The sequence below is a fragment of the Vidua chalybeata genome, chromosome 2 (assembly GCF_026979565.1).
Source record: "Vidua chalybeata isolate OUT-0048 chromosome 2, bVidCha1 merged haplotype, whole genome shotgun sequence".
Lineage (NCBI taxonomy): Eukaryota > Metazoa > Chordata > Aves > Passeriformes > Viduidae > Vidua > Vidua chalybeata.
In genome coordinates, this window is record NC_071531.1 from 63,258,379 (window position 1) to 63,272,094 (window position 13,716).

At 42.2% G+C, this 13,716-nt stretch overlaps 2 protein-coding genes across 4 annotated transcripts in view; both read right to left on the minus strand.

The window, feature by feature from the left end:
- MYH15 (myosin heavy chain 15) overlaps window positions 1-3,089 on the minus strand; it is a 42,378-nt gene extending 39,289 nt beyond the window's left edge. The window contains exons 1-3 of the mRNA XM_053934599.1: window positions 2,965-3,089; window positions 1,820-1,923; window positions 1,151-1,294 (exon numbers count right to left, since the gene is read on the minus strand). Of these exons, the coding sequence (XP_053790574.1) occupies window positions 1,151-1,294; window positions 1,820-1,923; window positions 2,965-3,058 (342 nt within the window). The 5' untranslated portion in view covers window positions 3,059-3,089. The remainder of the gene's footprint in view (window positions 1-1,150; window positions 1,295-1,819; window positions 1,924-2,964) is intronic.
- Window positions 3,090-11,902: 8,813 nt separating this feature from the next.
- The window catches only part of CIP2A (cellular inhibitor of PP2A), a 39,281-nt gene continuing 37,467 nt past the window's right edge, over window positions 11,903-13,716 (minus strand). For 2 of the 3 annotated variants that reach the window (XR_008429374.1, XM_053935466.1), the window contains one exon: window positions 11,903-12,243. Coding sequence is in view for 1 of the 3 variants with exons in the window: in XM_053935466.1 (XP_053791441.1) it covers window positions 12,215-12,243 (29 nt within the window). In the remaining 2 variants the exon portion in view is untranslated. Of the gene's footprint in view, window positions 12,244-13,516; window positions 13,597-13,716 lie in introns of those variants that run through there. The other variant, XR_008429375.1, reaches the window with a different exon arrangement.

Here is a 13,716-nt window from a genome sequence, read left to right on the forward strand (position 1 = left end):
TCCCTTGCTGCTCCACTGGAGTTGTTTCCTTTTGAAAACAGACATTGCAATGGAAAGTTACAGCTTCCCTGTTTGAACTCCATTTTTAGGAGGAGAAACAACCTCCCATTATTAATTGTATGCAAGAACCTTGAGACAATTTCTGGTGGGTGTTCAAAGAGAAAAACCACATGATAGTGTTGTAAAGCTGTGGAACCTTTCTCAGCTTTTGGAGATGCCAGGTTGGTAAAAATCTCTTTATAGTTGCTCTTTGGATGATATACATGGGGCCTAGTCACTCCGAGGAAGAACAAGCTTTGAGTTGTAACCCCAGGCAATTGGTGTCAGCTGGTAACTTTTCAAGTACTTAGCCCAGCTTGGAGCAATATCTTCAAAGAAACCCACTTATCATAGGGGCACAATCGCTATATGCACATAGATTATTGAGTTCAATTAAGTTCTAAAAGTTTCAGGTAAAATCCAGGTCCCTTCCCCTAAAAATAGCATTATAACATGCTCCCAAAGGGCCTTGGCATGAATCCTCTGTCCTGTTTTCTAGAAAGAAAAAGAATCCACCCCTACCAGTAAACGGATTAAAGATGCCAGTTTAATTCTCTATATATACTGATCTGCAAACAAAGCTATGCTTTAGGCCTTACATGTTCATACAGGGGTTATTAGAGAAACACAGAAAATGTTTGACAATCAGAATTGAAATGGGTAATGTTGGATTTGCTCTTCTGATGAATGCCAAAAAACAGAGCAAGGGTTGGCTTGGAAAATCAATGGATTCCTTTGACTGATATAAAACACAATTGAATGCAGCTAACTGGGAGCAAAAGAAATCCCTATGGCTGGCATTGACATGGGTTAATATTAGAAGATTAAAAATAAACTGGGTCTCCCCAGCACCTTGACTTAAGAAAAATGTCCCCCACCACCCCTTTCCTGGGCAAGCAAGCAAAACTAAGGAGACAGGTGCCATCTTACTCATTCAGTTTTGTGTTTGTGTTCAGCCAGCTCCAAGCAGCCTCTTTCTTGAGGTGAAGAGCAAGACCCTCACTTTTGTGACTTATCAGAGTAAAATGAACATGAAGAACACAACACGTTCACACACAATGTCAGCACTTGAAATGCAGGTTGCTAAATCCACCCCTGCAGTGGCCCTTACGTAGATCATCCAGTTGCTGTAGCGCCTCCTCAGGTTGTACAGCACAGAGGCCTCGTTCAGGTGGGTCAGCATAGACATGTCCTCAATCATGTCAAATTTGGGAGGGTTCATGGTCTGCACGTCATCTTCCTTTATAGTCATGGTCTGCAAAGACAAACAAATACAGCAACACTGGAAGACACTGGCATCCTCTGTTGCTTCATACACCTTATGGAAGAAAACACATTTTTCCCCCAGCAGAGGGACTTTCTCCAGGTCAGTCCCTACCTATGTGTGCAATACTGTGTGTTTCCACAGCTATCAGAAGAATGGGGGAAGGCTGAGATTATAAAAGTAAGAAGCACGATGCTATGGATGCAAAAGAATCCATGAAATTTGAGCCTGGGTTTTTAGCTCTGGGCACCAAGCCACAAATGGTTGGTTGCAAACCTCCAGTCACAGCCCTCCCCTGGCTGCACGGTGGCTGATGCTCACCCACCCATCACTGCACTGCTGGTTTTCCCTTGGTGGTTTTTTCATGTGTTATCCTATCCTGGCATCGGCTTCCAGGATTCACAACTCATTCACAGCCCATTTCATGAAAAAATCAACTGAGCTGAAACCAGGACAATTCTGTAGCTTGCAGTTCTGGCCTTGTTAGTCACAGATCAGACAAAACCAGTTGTGTACCCTTCCATCCATTGTCTGCACGGTCACTTTGCCTTCACTGGTTTCTGTAATTTCAGCTTCAACGTAAGCTTTCTTTTCATCAGGAATCCAACATTTCTTCTTCCCTGTGAAATTAAGAAGACTGAGGGTTCACAGCCTTACATCAAACAGCAACACCATGCCTAGATAAGTGAGATTGCTGGATTACTTTTTCTGCAGAACTGACACAAAACCTCTGGGATTGCAGCAGATTGGCAGTGCTGGGAAGCTGCGTGATGAAGGAGAAGGCATAGGGCTTCCAAATGTCTTCCTTTGAAACTAATGCTCGGCTTCCTCTAGATCCTTCTAGCACAAGGTGTCAAAATATTTCACAAATGCTGGCTAAGCCTCAGCCTCCATGGGAAATCCATAATCATTATCACCAGTGTGCAGATGGAGGAACTGAGATTCAAGCCCAAATTAAGGCGTTTGCTAAAAAGTCACACAGAGAATTTCAAACTGCTCAAGGAATCCAGCCCACGTTATTCAGCTGTCATCTATCAGATTTAACCTTATTCCTTCACATTCTTCTGAGTATTGTGTTGAAAACTAGCAATATTTGTAATTCACATTTAGTTATGTATGTGCCTTTTTAGAGTTTGGAGCAGCTGCACAAGGTCTTTAGTTACAGCAACTGTTGTGAATTGTGAAAGGCCACAGTTATTGATGTATTCACACTTACTACTAAACCTCAGGGCTCACAGAAACCCATAAAATGAAAAATAAATTATGGGAAAAGCTAACATCACATTATTATACAAGCTGCAAAGCAAATAAGACATCTAGTCTGAAACATCAATGTCTGTTGTTTTTCTCTAAAACTGACAGAGAGATGATTCCTCTTTTAGCAGAGTGGTACCAATACACCTTGCTTCTAAATCTAGATAAACACTTACTTGCCATAGATTACTTTTAATTTTTACCATCTGGGAGTTTTTAATAGCTTTGCAGAATAAAGGAACCCAAACTTGGCTGAACCAGCTACCTCCAACAGCAGCAGCACAGCAGTGACAACGGAGGCTTTGCATCCTGCTTTGCTCTGCATTTCTTTGACTCAATTTTTATGTAACCCTTACTCCTCTGAACCAGCCCCTGGCAGCACAAAGGGCTGTGAGTCTGCAACTCACCATCGAAGGCCACAGTCTGAGCCTTCATCAGCTCCTTCTCGCTCTTTCGGAGGTAGGGAGCAGCCTCCCCAAACTCTGACATATCAACCATCATCTTGGCAAGGGTTCAAGGTGGCACAGCTCACAGAGGAAAAAGAAAGGCACCCAGTCTACCAAAAAAAGAGGGGGAGAAAAACAAAGCAATTTTATATTTTGTGAACTATGTCAGGAAATATAAAATGTTCAGCATAACATGGCAGGTGGCTGATCAAATGGATGATTAATGTTAAACACAAATGCCTAACACAGATTTAGGGTTACACTGCACTTTTAGTTAAACCCTTCCTTGACTCAGTTTATTAAAAGTCAGACAGGTCTTGAAGGCTTCTAAACCTCAACATTGGTGTTATCTCCACAGGAGGATTTTGTCTCTTTTTTTGTGGCACATATGGTGCTCAAGCACAGGAGAGACCACTTGAAGCTGTGATTTTAAAAAACACTTAGCAGGAGCCTCTTCTGGCCCCTTTCAAAATTGCCTGGAGCAGAGGTATGCTCTCCCGCAGGTCTCCCTCGGGCTGTGCCGCTCAGCCCATTCAAGCACCATCTCAGGCAGGCGTTTTCTGGGAAACAAGGAGCAAGACTTCACTGCAAAGCAGCAGCAATGTATGCCCACACTCTCACTGCAGAAAGTCAGCACTGGAGTTGGAAACAGAACTGCTCCCTGCACTTCTCTGATTCAGGAATTGTCATGCCAATAAAAACACGACTAACACAGCTCCGGGAGGTCCTGTGCTGGTGCAGCTCCCTCTGAATTCACCAGGCTGGGCATCCCCCTGCAGGGGGCAAGCAGGGCACAGCTGAGGGCAAGTGTATCTGCAAAATTGGTGCAAGGGCTTCATATGTTTTCAGATTGCTTTGAGTTTATCAGTCCAGCTTAATACCCACACTTGTTTTCTCAAATTACAAGGGCACAGTGTTTAAGAGTCTTTTTTTTTGTGAAAGAGAGGGCAGGGGACATGGGTCCGTGAGAGTAATTTGCTGCGTTTGTACTGTCAAGTAATTAATTTGTTTTGTACTCTCTAAAATCATCAAACAGATACGTTGGTTTTTTGGATTTTTTTGTTTAGTTTTTTAGAGATTTTTTTACAGTCATAGATATAAATACTTACACACTCACACAAACTACACAGCATGTTTTCCAGAGAATGTCTAAAAGAAGTTCCACAGCTACAAGGTGTACATGCACAATTTTAAAATTTCAGGTTTGTTTTTTTTTTTTTTTAAGTCAGGACACCATTTGACTACTATTTAAAGCTGCATAAGTGACCCTCAGGTTAATCTCTTCACTTATTTTATTTACTGTGCAATATCTAGGGGATCTGGATAAATTAAGATAGACACTGTAGTCTTTCAAAATGTAATTCAATTTATTTCTAACAAAATCCTAGTAAGATAAAAGCTCCTCGTCAACCAAGGCAGCTTCTTTTTCAACATGTTCCTCCGAGGGAACAAAAAGCCCTAAGACAGCAGAGTTTCCAAAGCATTACATCCAGCCCTCTCCCGCTGCTGCAGTAAAAGCTGGATACCTTCTGTCTTGTTGCTGTAGAGCAAAAACTTTCTTTCTCAGAACTAGCTTTAATTTTTTTTTTTTTGACTTTTAAGTAATTTTTTAAACCTTAATCTTTTTAAAGATTAAGCACCGACATAAGCACAAGTATCGCAAATTATTTTAACATCATCTGAACTGGCCAAAATTCCCAGCTGGAGACACAACTCAATGGCAGAGGCTCTCTCTCTCTCTAAGTGTGTCTCTGCTCTAGTGGAGCAATGAAATTACATCAGTTCAGACATTTAAACAGAACAGCATTAGAGCACATAAGTGTAATTTCACATTAAATGTGCAAATGCCAGAGGGGCCCTTTAAGTGTTAATCTCTAGAACCCAGGGCAGGTTCCCACGAGTCCTAAAATACACTAAAGTGTTCTGAATCACTTTTGTGCAACCTGGTTCCATTTGCAGACCTCCCAGGGACAGTTCCTCAGCTATCACCCCCTTGTCTCTCCCTTTTTCCCCCCTCATCTTCAGGGTGGACCACTACAGCGAGTATATTATGGTGTAAAGCTGCATTCTGGCAGGTGGAAGAGAATCCTTTTTCCTTCAACAGCCTGGGTCTTTGGAGTTACGGCAGAGGCTGGAGCCCAGGTCATGCACACCTTGGGGTGCAGAGAACTCAGTGAGGCAAATCCATCGGCAGATACAAGAAGTGGGAAATTTTATTTTGTTATAGATGCAAGATTATTTTTTAAATGCAGAATAGTCGGGAAAGACAAGGCTAAAGCTAAAGGTGTTCCCTTTCAACCTGTTGTAGCCAACAACAGAAGGAGCCAGCCCTTGTATATCAGCTGTGGGAGATCCTTGAAAATGCCTGCTCTCTGTGGAAAGCCCATATTGTTACACAAAGTGAAGTGGCATGGCCAGCACCAACAGTTTGATGGTGCATCCAGACTTGGAAAAAAGGGACTTAGTCTATCTTTACTGGGGCTGTTGGAAGTGACTGCAGCATTAAGGGCAGGCAGGGATAATGCAATAGCAACTGTGGTGGCACTGCCTGGCCTGGAAAGGGAGCCCAGTAATGCTCCAAGGGTTGTAACTCAGGCTGGATTAAAGAATGCCTCAGACCAACAAGCTGCTTAAAATTGTAACTTGTATAAGCCATCATCTTTCGCAGATGATAGTGAGAGCAAAAAAATGACTTGCAGGCACTGGCTAATCATTTCACTCAGATGCATAATTACAAGGGACCTGACACTTCCCTAAGTGGTTATTCCAGCTGGTTAAATGAATGCACTGATGTTAGAGAAGAAACATGTATTTGCTATTCTACCATTCGAGCAGCATCCTACAGTGACTACCACAGGCTAGATGTTTACTGATACTACTGCTAAAACTTTAAGCCACATGAAAACCTTAATCATATCAATCCCACAATACAGTGTTAGACCACAGCATCCACACTTAAAAGTGAGAGAGGTTGGTACTCACCCTGGAGAGCACACAGAAAGTGTCACGACTCTGCCTGGTCCAGGCTTTATATGCCCCTGTCTCAAGGTCGCTGCTGATAACTGTTTAAAGGCTTCAGCAGTTTTCCCCCATGCCTATATTTGTCCGCTGGATCCCAGCTGAGGAGACAATGCTCAAGGAGAGGACACGTGTGGCTGTGCCCTGACGAAGGGGGGCAGGAATGTCAGTGGAGAGTGGCACTCTTGGTCCCAGCCACCCCTCACCACACTTTCATTCTTGCTCCATGACTTAATGGAAGAAGCCTTTCCTGCTTCTGTGTTTTCACTAGGGCAAGTACTGCTTTTCCAAGTGCTTCAGAACTTAATTACTGTGGGCTCCGTGGCCGTGTGTGTGTGTGTGTGTGTGTGTTTGTGCGTGTGTGTAAATTAAGACTATTCAGACATAACTCCTTTGGAATATGCAAATCAAAGCTTTTGCACCAGGAATAAGTGATTATTAAGGGAATTTGGTTACGTGAGCCAAATTCCCTTCAAGCAACAAGGCTAGGATATGGGTTCTTACATCCCAGCCAAGGGCTATAAATCTCTTTTTGGGCCCCAGGAGTTTTAAAGGCAAGACTATAAGCTCAGGTTTGGAATACACAGGTGTTCCCCAGTTTATGAACAAGGCAAGACAGGGAAGAAATCTAAGAATATATTGATTCTGCCTGGAAAGTGAATCACAGCTAAAGAACAAAGTAAACATCAATTTTAGTGAGTCCTTTGCTTCAGGAAACTAATTTATGAGTCTCAATTTAGGCAATGTCTGGCCTTTTTATTGTAAACTCATTTTTCCTGTGAAACAAGTACCATGAGTAACTAAGGTCTCATTTCATTGCAACCCATAAATAATAAAACAACTGACACTGCCAGACTGATTTGCTTTTATCAGCATCGTTAGAGATATGTGTTTCCTTTGGTTCTAGTATAAGCTGAATATAAAAGCAGAAAGGAAAATAAATACTGTGGATAATGCTTGTTGGCCACAAGGGAAGGCAATATATTTGTGCTCTACAAAATTCAATTCCAAGGAAGCAAGGAGGGAGCTTATCCACAACTTCATTGAATTCCTAGATACCCACAGGAACAAGTATCTTGGTTTGTGACCAGGCAAGAAGGAAAATGTCTGCATAGGGAGTCTGCTATTTTTAAAGCTGTTATGCTGATGACTGGACAGGGACAGGTTGTACAGACAAAGTTGGTTGGTAAGAAACAGGAATTTCTGGAAGCGATAGGCTCAAAGACAGGAGACTGATGTGGCAGCTCTGAGGATTTGAGCACTTTGGAAACTTGGTATTTTTAGCATTTGGGGGATGCAACCAAGAGACAGAGAATTACTACTGCTGTGCTAGAGACATGCTCACCTCCAGACAGACTGGAGAAAAGAGTACTCTGCTAGGGAGCAGAGACAGGGATAAGACCTAGGGATGAAGCTTTCCATCCTGGTCTGGATTCATCTGTGAAAGGAACCTGCACTCCAGCTGAATACAAGCAGCTTGTGTCACATTCTCGAGTCTGACTGGCTGTCACACTCACACCAGAACTGCTGCCTAGCCTGCTGCTTTAGAGGCGTTTGGTGCCCTGCAGCACAGATGCATGTTGGTGTTGGATCTGAATCACCATCTTTTTGCTTTATATCTGGCAAAAAAAGAAAAGAGAGGTGGTGATTTTGGCTGCTGAGGTGAACAGTGAATGGTTGTGTAAACTCAAGCAGATGCTCCTGATCACATAATTGGAAACAAGGTAAATCACAAGCATCACCAAGCTTTATGGACATTGTTAATCTGCTGAGAAGACTGAGAATGTGATTATTTCAAGCCATGAAGATATAAAATGCTGATACTCTCTCCCTCTTGCTCCTCTCTCACATAGCCAGGAGCTTTACTTCTAAACACAATATTCTCATTTACCACCTGCATTGCTTAGAAGAAGCCATCTTCTTACAAATATACGGTTATCATTTACATCTTTTCTGTTCTGCAGCTATTCAGCTTTAATCAGTACTGCATGGACACTACAATCTTGCTCCCATGCCTCCCTTTTCTTTTTTGGGGTTGCAAACAACTGTTTCCATAGCTAATTCTAAAGCAATTTTAATGCCTGTGTTGCTTAGAAAGGGACACAGATAACTGGTTCCAACATAATCAATTTATTTTCTTTGCTAGCCTGATGTGAATGGATGCTGCACATTAACCCTGCCTTTCTGGAGTTTATTTGCTTTCTCTTAATAAGAAACAGAAATTGTAGCACATTTTTCCTAGATTAAATTTGTAACAGGAACAACCAAAGACATTTGTCTTTTGCAGGGACTACTTTTAGAAAGGTTAATGCTGGTCACTGTTTCTAGGGAAACAAGGGTCTTCGATAAGGAGCTCTTGTGACTAAACTATCTTTAATAACATTACATACTGGAAAGGAATGCAATAACATTTATCAGCTCCAGACAGAAGATAGTGTCAATATTGTGGTCTAATACAGAAAAGTTGACATATTGTATCTGTAAAAAGCTCAGTCATGACCCCTCTCTATTTTCTTAGACAAAAAGATCAGCCAGCCAGCTGGGTTTTGACAAAAGCTGGCCTTTAGACTACTCTTAATAAAATGTTTACTGTAATAACCTGGCACTCAGGAAAAACAAGATCAGTGAGGGAGAAAGACATAGATGCTTGGGGAAAACATCTTTGGAGTCAGGATCCTCTGGATTGCTCTATAAAAAAAAAAGCAGAAGGGCTATCGCTCCACAAGATGCATCTATTTAACAAACAAATGGGAAAGAACTAAAATGACTTAGTTGGATGAGAAAGTTCATCCATCTGGGAATAGTTCCAGGAGAATAAAGGTGCTAACATCGTATACCCAAGCAAAACCAGGCCTACTCTGTACAAGTGATTTATTTTGTCTTCTGAAGATTTATGGTTTAATTCCTCAAGCCGTTGATGGCCCAAAGTGAAATTGGAGGGGGAAGAGAAACTTAGATTTTAAAATAGTTGCACTCTGCTACATCTCTTAAGGATGAGAAAATTGGCACTGAACAGTACATTGAAAGTGTGTTTATGACAGCTAGATTCCCATTATTAGACCGGAGATTTTCAGGTCTCTGCCAGGCTTTGTGCTCCCCCTGCTGCAGTGCCTCTGCTCGCCCTTGGACACATGTACCTGTAGCCTGAAGAAGTATCAGGAGCATCTCTTCACCTTCCATTCAGCATCATCATTTTAAATACTTTCCCTCCATTAATTCTTTGCTGACAGCTACTGTGTGGTTTGACAGTAGAACGGAAATTTAAATCTCTCTATGGAAAGCATCTGCTTTCATAAAAATATGCCTGGTGAAATAATTCCTAAGCCACCAAAATACTTTAAGTGGCTTTTAAGCCACTGTAATCCGTGATCTATTGCTATCAACATGCAAACCCCGACATCTCTTCCCGTTTTGAGCAGCGTGGGGTCAACAGGGACTGCAGACATTAACCCTCTAAACCACAAGAGCATAGCCAATTTTCCCAGCTTGGCAGCGCCCATCCCTCAGCCTCTCATCCCATGCCAAGTGCAGAGCTCAGGGCTGCAGCTGCATGCTCTCCTCCTAGCCTGGCCGGGACAATAAACATTTCAGAGCTGTCACTGCTGCCTCTCCCCTGCTGACATTCAATCATTACGGTATCTTAAGAACGTTTAAATAGGTCAGGTTTTTAATGGGAGAGCTTGGCTTCTGGGAGTGAGACTGATAGCCTTTTGAGAGCAGATTAACAGTGCTGATAAATCAATCTGAGTCTGACTCACAGCCATAAGAAAAATAAGAAGATGAAAAAGGAGCCTAGTTAAATAAATGCTCTCAGTTCTTCAGCTCTGGAGATGTACCGGGGGAGGGAAAGAAGGATTTTGTTATGTGCCTGGTCACTCTTCTTTCTCCAAATTTGACCACATCACCCACTCCACCAATGTCCTCTGTTGGAAGTTTTCTGTCTCCAATGATCTTGAGCATCTCACCCTGCCCATCAGGTCAGAGATTAATGGCATGTTTTGAGAATTGCTGTGCATCCTTTTCCCAACTATCACATAGCCTAATTGCCATTAGTGAGTTTTGGGTTTCTCTCCCCCACCCCACCCCACCTTAAACTACTCTGCATTATCCATAACCACCGGGGGAAGGCAGGGGTTAAAAGCACTTAATAATGCATGTAAACAGTTCAGGTTAATCTTTTGAGTATTCATTAACGAAGCATTTGTTTGCATAGCACATCATTGGAATTACCATAGTTCCACCACCAATTCCATTAAACATATCTGAAGTTAATAGCAGAAGTATTTTAGTCTTGATCAATGCAAGGTAAAAAAGAAATCTTCTAAGCGTCTCTCTGGGGTTTGTATTATGCAATCTGACTTCAAAGACAGGGTACTTCATTAGCCTACTTCAGCCTCTGACTATGATGCACTCTGTCTGTTCAAGCAGCCTGAAAACCACATTTCCATTTCAATAGGCAGCGCTGTCCTAAAATACTCCTAGGTCTTCAGATACAACATATTCTAGCTCCTGGTGCCAAGCCCCTGCAAGACAACTTGCCTTTTTTTGCCTTTTTTATATTTCAGCTTCAAGGATTCAGAGCCTACCCTTCAGGTACGGGTAGGGGTGGGTACAGCCCTTGCTGATTGCCTGGCTTTGCTGCTGTGGAAGCTTATTTTTCAGAGGAGTTGAGGGCGAAAGAAGTAAAATATTCATGCCTTTCAGACACAGGACATTTTGTGATTTTTCAATTTTTCGCTGCTGTAACTCTGAGTCATAACTCGACTTCCAGTCAAGGATTGTTTGCTATCTTTTGTTTACCTTATGCCAACTGCAAACTACACTAAAACATGCAGAGACAGTTTAATTGGTGAAACAATTTTCATGGGGATACTTTATTAACTTTGCAAGTGCTGATGGAATGAAACCAATGTGATTGGCATGATGCCAAATAGCAGGAGACCACTGCAGGAAGGAGTGTGGATTTCTCAGCATTTACATTCTGTAAGCAACAACAAAACATCATTTCTTTCCAAATACAGATACACTGGGCTGGTCACCTCTGCTGAAAATTCAGTCAGCAAAGCTTCTTGAAATATTAAGGCCAGTTTTTAAACAAAATCTATTTCCAGGACTATTACCTTCTGCCTGAAAAAGCGCAAGTCTGTTCTTCTCACATGGCCTAATGATTTGACGCTTTTTGTCAGCTGAATTTAAACACCTCCAAAAATGGACATGACATCCTTCTCTCCAACAGCAATATTCTGGAGTGACTGGCTAGGGTGTGCATGTAAGTGTATATATAGGAGAGACACACATATATATTTATACATCTGTATGTATATCTAAACATATCTATACATATATAGACTTATAAATTGAAAACAAGTTTATTTTCTAAACCTCTCCCCTCCCAGCTGTGATGCTTCACACTTGGAGCTCAGTACCAGATGAAACAGCCTTTTCCTTGGAGACCTGCAGACATGACCCTGCCAGGGCTGCTGTACCACAGCCGAGCCGTGGCAGACTCCCCCTGCTGTGCTCCCATGATGCTGGAGCTGAAATCCTGCCCCCAGCAAACCCCCCCAAAGGGCTTCGGGCTCAGCCTCTCTTCTGCACAGGGCGCTCCCATTCTGTGTGACGAGCACATCGCACATCGTATCTAACGCCAGGGTCATTTCTGGAGAGGCACAGCGGGGTGAGGTGGGAAAGGGGGGAGCTGTTCGGGGAGGGCAGAGCCAGGAGTGATGAGATAACAGGAGTTACAGGAGAGAAGGATGGTGAGAAAAGGCTGTGCTGGACCACCCAGAGGAACCTATGGATGCCACTAGAGAAAGGCTGCACTACCCACCCAGACTAAAACACATGGAGCTACCATCACCGATACCAGCCAGGCATTGCCTTTGAGGAGGACAACCAATTTTATTACAATAGTGAGCAGCAGCTGAGATTTTCAGTGAGGCTACAGGCACAGCTCTCTTTAGAGTCACACTGGATCCCCAGCAGCAGCCAATCCTGCTGTAACAGAATTTATTCAAGTTGATTAAAAAAAAAAATTATATATATATATATATATAGTTGGTAACTGAAATACACACTTTGTCTTTACAGGAAAAAAATAATGAAGGAGATGGAGTAAAAAAAAAAATCAGATAATGTACTTGAGGCTTCGTGCACAAAGCCAAAGTATCCAAAGTATATGCGATGTATGTAGTTATAGGCACTTCAATCTCACCCAATCGTCTAGAAAAGAAAAAGGAAAGAAAATATTAACATAGCCAGCATTATGATGCAAAGCTAGATTGCTGTAAAAAAGCTGAACAGGAATGGAACACATGCCCTGCCTCACTGGGCCCCTCTGAAGCTTTACTTTAAATACCAGTAGTTCAGAAACATAAAAACACTAAAGAACTCATTTGACAAGATCATCAGCCCGGTTGAGTGACTCATTTTCATCAAAATTCACTCAACAGAAAACCTTGGATTTGGATCTATGCAGCCTATCCCACAGTAACTTCTCACCAGCAAATCTCTATTCAAATCTCTTCACCAACAGAGAGTTTGGGAACAGTCTTGCTTGAAAGTGTGTTTACCGCTCTGTGGGTGTACACTCTCACTCATCTCACCTTTCCAGATGCCCTTTGCAGGGCTGGTGGTTGTGCCTTGCTTCTGCTAGAGAAGAGAGTGACATCCTAACAACAACTCCTGCAACAAGTGCAACAAAATAACATTTTTGTTTATGCAGCTATAGAAAAATGTATATCATGATTTAAAAATCAACCTGATGTTTTTCTGAGAATCCAAACTTACAGCAGGAGGCTAACTAAAACATTTAACTCAGAACTTTGAGAAAAATATAGGCTATTTTTGGGTATGCTATATTAAAAAAGATAAAAGAAAATATGCTATATTAAAAAAGATAAAAGAAAAGGAAGCTGTATTTTTTTAGTTGGATCATTCTGCCTCTTGTCTGTCAAGCAACACGGTCTTGGTAGACTCTCTGGTTCTTCTTGTACTGCAGTTGATTAACAGGGATTTTCCAGAGCAGAAAAATCTCCCCTGTTGTCACCACCCAAATGTGCACCAGAACCACAGAGAAGGAACTGCAGGTCTAAGGTCCAGGTAATTTCCACTGGATTGCCAGCATAGCCTGGATGCCTACCTTTATCCATTACTGACACACCTTCATGTTAGGGTTAGGGTTTAGGGTTAGGGTTAGGGTTAGCGTTAGGGTTAGGTTTATGGTTAGGGTTAGGCATCCATGATCAGAAGAAAAATAAAATTAAATAAATGGTGTGATGCCGGAATTGCTATCACCTTTCTAGGAAAGAGAAACTGAGGCAAAGGTAGGGGTTACATCCATATAAATAATGAGGCATTCAATTCCCACTGCTTTTTCTGTGTGGAGGTACAAGCAGATTCAAAGAAGAAGGACTATGCAGTGTGTTCATGGTCATGCAAGTGTCCAGGCAATAGGGCTGTAAGAATTTGACAGTGCCCTCGGAGCAAGTCCCATCCTTCTCCATGGCATACAGGCTTCTCACCACATGGGTCATCTTTGTCACACTTCCTTGCTTTTAAAAGTAGGAATTTTACCTGTGTAAAAGTGAATGGCAAGTTGTTTCTTACTCAAGGAGTTTATTCTGAATGAAGAATGAGAGGAGCAGATTTTAGATGCTGCACGTGTAAGGCACTGTTGTTCACAACAGAATACGG